General features: G+C 47.5%; 1 protein-coding gene across 1 annotated transcript in view; it reads right to left on the bottom strand.

Annotated features, from left to right (window-relative positions):
* Nucleotides 1–311: 311 nt before the first annotated feature.
* The window catches only part of syne1a (spectrin repeat containing, nuclear envelope 1a), a 123747-nt gene continuing 118058 nt past the window's right edge, over nucleotides 312–6000 (bottom strand). Inside the window, exons 143-146 of the mRNA XM_008278654.1 lie at nucleotides 5646–5909; nucleotides 5445–5534; nucleotides 4756–4814; nucleotides 312–1789 (exon numbers count right to left, since the gene is read on the bottom strand). Coding sequence (XP_008276876.1) covers nucleotides 1501–1789; nucleotides 4756–4814; nucleotides 5445–5534; nucleotides 5646–5909 — 702 coding nt within the window. The 3' untranslated portion in view covers nucleotides 312–1500. The remainder of the gene's footprint in view (nucleotides 1790–4755; nucleotides 4815–5444; nucleotides 5535–5645; nucleotides 5910–6000) is intronic.

Here is a 6000-nt window from a genome sequence, read left to right as displayed (position 1 = left end):
ACACAAACATTAAAGTGCTTCAATGTCAGATGTGTAGAAATTGCAAGAAAATAAAATGTACGTTTCCAGAAGTGTTTTAAGGATAAAACAGTCTTTACTTACAGAGAAGTTGTCAGATGTGATTGGTGGTGCTTGGAGACGTGTTGAAAGCCTCCAGGCTGGATCAGAACCTCTGGAGCTGAAGTTCAGTGTAAATCCAGCCAAACCTCACGTGACTGTCATCTTTTTACTGTGCATATAAATAAAAGCATCGACTGGGAAAACGTTGCTCATCACTGTGTATCCCACAATCAGTCCACCAATAAACACAATTAAATACTTCATGTTTTATTATTTGCAAAGAGACTATTCTTCATGAAGTCGGCGTTAGCAAACTGTACATACATAAATAACCATTTGTCATATTTCATTTTTTTACAGATTCTGTTTAGCGACGCCGTGATTCTGGTTTCTCATCACCGCTGAATAATTATCGCAGTTATTACAAAGCACGCTGTTCCAGGTCACAGCCGTCCACTAGAACACTACCGCTGATTGGTGGCCTGTTTCAAAGCAGGGGACTTCAAGTGCATGCTCAGAAAGAAAGATAAAAAAATAACTCACTGTATTCAAAGGCATTTAAAACAATAATGTACAAATCAGTTGAATTCTTTTAAACAAGAGAGCTTATCTGTTCTTTGTATTTGCCCCACAGGATTAAATACTGAAATCTAAAACAGGAATATGAGCCTTGGCTTTGGGGACAGAAGTGGGCCGTCTGGGCCGGAGGGCTTCAGTGCAGTACCGTCGACAGTGTTCACGTCAGTGCTGTAAATTTAACATCACACGAAAAAAAAACTTCATTTCCAAATTCAAGCAGGTGCTTTTGAAACGTGTCAAACAAGAAAACAGGAAGCTGCACCTCGTCCTTCATAGAACTCCCGCTGAGCTTCAGCCCGTTTGTCCGAGCAGATCTTCAGATGTGTCGTTTTGGAATGAAACTCTTCTCAGCTAAGATTGTGAATAACTGCTGCTCAGACTGCAGGTCTACTCTACAATGTACAGGAACAATAGTCCACACTCACGGTGGCGATTCAGCTAACCATCTACCAACTGATTGGACACTAAATAAATAGTAGCAGCACTGATATCATGGACAGAAAGCACAGCGGACTTTGGCTCCCAACATACAGTATATAAATAGTGCTTTGTTCTTCAATGATTTCACAGGCTTCTGCAGAAACCTTAAAAATAATATACACATTTAAGTTAAAAGGACAAGAAGTATTTGTACTGGGAACAGGGGTCTCCAGGGTGGTCCGGAGAGTGTTGCTTTAAAGGGCTGAGGTGATTTCAGAAGCGTGGGTGAGCAATGTTCGTGAAAGGAGTCTTCATGTCACCTCTGAATCGCTTCACAATGCAAGAGTGTGTTGCTGTAGGGCACAGGGTGAAGAGGAAACATTCACAGGAGTCAGTGGAGTCCTTGGCAAAGCTTAGGGAGCTAAGTTCAGCTGCTGCTCCTCATATGGGCGGAGGTCCGTTGGTGTAGCGCAGCATGGGATGGAAGGAGCGAGCAAAGTTGTTGGCGTGGTGGCAGCTGTAGTCCTCCTCCGTCATGGGAACCAGGCAGGCCAGGCCGATGATGAGCAGGAGGAGCAGCTGGACGGGGAGCGCGGCCCTGAAGACCCGCAGCAGGAAGGACGGGTCCTTAGAGGAGGAGGAGGAGGAGGAGGAGGAGGAGGAGGAGGAGACGTCTGGGAGGTCAGAATGGGAGGAAGCGCAGCCAGCGGCGCCTGGTGATCTGCTCCGGCTGCAGGAAGACCCGGACAAAAGTTAAACACAGCAGAGAGCAGACCTGAGCTCACCAGTATTTGCAAACCAGTGCTGTGCTGTAGAACCTCTTCAGAACATTCAGCTGGAGGTCTGTGTTCTCATCGACACAGTGCTCCAACTTTCTGGGCGTAAACATGGTGACTGAGAAGACTGTGATCAGGAGTTGGGATGTGATTTAACACATTGACATCCTGGGGGATGCACTATGAAGCAAGTCTCACATTTGCTCGTGTTAGATGCTCAGCTACACCCAGCAGCCACACATGATGGTGTTCATGTTGTTCACCAGGTTTTCTGCACTAGTCTGTGCATGTTCACACACAAGGAGCTCATCTGAAGACTGTTCCTGATTAAAGGTCACATGTTTAACGCTCAGTGCATCGTAGTGCAGCTGTTTGGTACGACTCTGACCCTGTCCTGAATCAGGAACACACAGACGTGACTTTAGATTTTGGCCAAATCACAGCAATAAATATGTAATAAAGACCAATAGAGAGACATCTTCTAACCTCCTGGCTGCAGTAGCAGCAGAGTGAACACGTTTGGTAGCCAATCAGGAGCCCAGACACGAACATACTTCTGTTTCCTGCTTCACCAACTGAACACATGTCGGTTACCGTGGTAACACGCTGCGTACGCTGTGTGATGACTTCATCAGGACTCCAGACTGCAACCAAACGATCGTATTTACGACCTTATTTTGAGAATGTGAGTTAAAATTTCAGGTGGTGGCGTTGGTGCGAGTGCACGCTGATCATTAGGCTGCACTAGTGTCGCTGTGACCGCAGGCAGCTGCTGGGTTCACCACAGCGGGGGGAAGTCAGACTTTTAGAACCTCTGGGTTCTGCGGTATTTAAAAATGAGGTCTTGTCGTGAAAAGCAGAACACACCTACAGCTGCTGCTTTTTCTGCTCATAGAAAACAGTGCATGTAGAAAAACAGCACATGTCGGTGTAACCTGGGACAGATGTGACATCAGAACGCCCTCGTTCTGTCTGGTCACAGTCCCGTCTGGTCACCTGTCTGAGCACACCGCAGCCGGCTGTGTGGGGCGTTCAGGGAACATCTGGAAACTGTAGTGCCTATTGATAAGGTAGTGTTCAGCAAGTCCTATGTTTTGCCTGCGACCAGGTGGGAGGTGGGACCAGGTGGGAGGTGGGACCACATGGTCCGGTGCTACCAGTGAAGAAGTGAATGTGGAGCAGCGTTCCTTCAGTGATTCGCTCACACAGGACTTCACAGGTTGGCAGATAGAATCGATTCCCTCTGAGCGCTGACAGTCTGCAGCACATCTTTAGTGTCGGGGAAAGAATTTAAAAAATGACACCTCTCAGCTGATTTAAATCCCAAACTGTGAACAGAACCTCCTCCAGACCTGGTTAGCTGTGCAGCACTAGTTACCATGGTGATGTAGCAGGCTAAAGAGAACCAGCTCCATGACTCTGGAAGCTGGTTTTATTTATGTGTTGATATGATTTTATTTTCAGCACACCTCCCACTAACCCACTAGTCTTGCTTCATAGTGCAGCCCTCTGGGCTCCAGAGGACCGTGATGGGCGCTTTTCACTATTTTCTAAACGGATTAATTGAAACAACGAAGCCTGTGGTTGCAGTAAAGCTGCTGACGTTTGCAAATACTGACTCATGTCTGACAGAACGACGAATACGCAACAAACACTGAACACCAAGGAAAGGACAAATACAAGAACGAAGCAGAAAGACCCAAATCCAACCAGGACAGACACCAGGAGCGTCACACACACGTAGACCTGCACACACACACACACACACACACACACACACACACACACACACGTGCACATCCACAGGACCAGGAGGGGAGATACGCTCCGGCTCTGGAGCCGACTATGTGAGAGTTCAATGCCACGTCTCTTCCAAACAGGAGCAGGAGAACTGCCAAACGCCTCTCTGGAGGTTTCCACTGTCAGAGCCAAGACTCCGAGGGGAGGAACAGTTTGTTCTGACTGAGGCTCATCCTCTCGGAGGCTGAAGGAGGTCAGACATGCTGACTTCCCTGCAGCCACTCGCTCTGCAGCCAGTTTCATGAAGTCCTCCTCCATCCTGCATCACTGCAGCAGTCATGGATGTGTGTTTATTTGGGTGCTTCATGTTTCAAGGCCTGGCAGCATCTCCTGCTCTGCTGGAGCTCTACCTCCCATTAGTATAGGACTGTCTCTGCTTCTCAGACAAATGATGCTATCAGGGGAAAACAAAGATATTATTTTTTGCTACAACACTCATGGCGAGACCAGTTTAGGCTGAGTCTTCACCACGTCTGTGTGAGATTGTCGGCAAAATCATAGAAAGTTAAATCAGGAATGAGAAGAGAGACAGAGGAGGGAGACTTAAGAGGTCTGGAAAGGAAACAGGAGAAACTGGGAGTTAACGTAGAAGGAAAAGCTGCAGGAGTGAATGCATCATATCCTGCTGTAGAACTATGAAAAGAATGAAGCAGGAAGGAAACACCAGAAAATAAAACAACTAAAGAGCTGACAGCTGAGGGGGTCACTGGGGCTCTGATAGTGCCATCTAGTGGGTGAGGAGGGGAAATACAAAGTCCCTCAAAGAAAGGAGAAGCAAAACGTATGACAGGGCAGTAGTTCATGATGCCATTCAGAAAGCAGCAGGGCAAAGACAAGCAGTGAAATAAAACATTTAAAGGAGAAAGGGAGCGGCCTGAGGAAGGCAATTCCCCACTCATTTAAGAGCTGACAACATGGTCTCTAGAATAAGGGAGGATCATGGAACCCAGCGTTAAAGCCTCGAAGCAGTCGGTGAAATCACATCATCTACCAATCTGAGTAAAACCTGGCTGATTGTAATGAACTGATTTGGCTTGAATGAATCAGAATCAAGTTTGTAGGCAGGTGCAGCTCTGGTTCCATCATCATCCCGTGTCTCTAGAGTCCAGGAGAGAGGTACCTGTGGCGTGGGCCGCTCTCAGGGTGTCCTGGGTGGGCCTGACTACTTTTGCCTCGGGGCTGTACCACGTAATGAGCAGGGAGGGGCAAAAGAAAGAAAAGAATGTTTCAGTCAAGGGCAAATAAAGGCAAAGCCTCAGATGAGAGAAAAACAAATAACAAACAACATAAAGAGAGCCATACCATCGCTAGGGACAGTCATCACTAACCAAAGAGCAGCAACAGAACCAGTGATGGTGATTGACTTACAGAACCAAGAAATCTGGCTTCTCAACATCAAATCCTGTAAAGTTAAGCTCCAACACACTAGCAAAATGAAATCTTTACTTTTATCTACAGTACAACCATAAAAAATGTGTTTTTTCTTGCTGCATATATTCCAGATTTCATCCCATTACAGGAGAGTTTACTGAAGTGAAACGAAAAGCCAGGATTTCTTGTAATATTTGGCAGATCAATATGGTGTCGGGCAGCAAAAACATCTCATAGGAGGGAGATGGGAGGGGTCGACAACAGGTTTCTTCATGTACATGTTAGCAGAGCACAAGGAAAACAAACTTTTGTATTGTTAAAAATAAAAAGGTCGGGGATCTATCGGGGGGAGAAGGCAGCCTCAGGACGGTGACGTCAGTTTGCTATCGATCACATAGACTCGACCCTTCAGCTGCTCATTAGGAGGAAGAACATTACCAATCGCTTGCGACTTTGGACGTTCACCTCCGAACCACGAGCAGCAGGTCCACAGACTTCGGATTTGCCGATAGGTGACGGTAAACAGTCCTGGAAGACAAATCAAAGCCACAGCTGTAATAAAAGTGCTGCCAGTAGGACAGGAGATCGGTCACAGGAACACAAGGTGACCCAGTTGGTCTGCATTCAGGATCGTCTGACCTGCTGTGTGTTCATGGCCTCCAGTCTCCTCTCCAGCCCCTCCAGGTCTGAGCTGACCTCCCTCTGCAGCAGTCTAAGCCGGTTCCAGATCACATGGACCTTCTCCTGGGCCTCCAGACACTCGCTGCCCTGAGCCCGGTTCTGCTCCGAGGTCTGCGGCTGCAGCAGCCCGGTCTGAGGCTTGGTGTTGACCAGCAGTTGAGCCGACAGCTCCTGAAGGGACGACACTTTCTGCTGCGAGTCCACCAGCTCGCGCTTGATTTGCTGCGACACAACAAAGCAGACAGAGAAGTCAGCTACCGTGTGTGTTCTGAGATCTTTGCCTCTCAGAGTCGGTTCTTCTTCTAACTTGCTG

Source organism: Stegastes partitus, unplaced genomic scaffold (assembly GCF_000690725.1).
Source record: "Stegastes partitus isolate 25-593 unplaced genomic scaffold, Stegastes_partitus-1.0.2 Scaffold129, whole genome shotgun sequence".
Classification (NCBI taxonomy): Eukaryota; Metazoa; Chordata; class Actinopteri; family Pomacentridae; genus Stegastes; species Stegastes partitus.
This window is presented reverse-complemented; position numbering and strand designations above follow the sequence as displayed.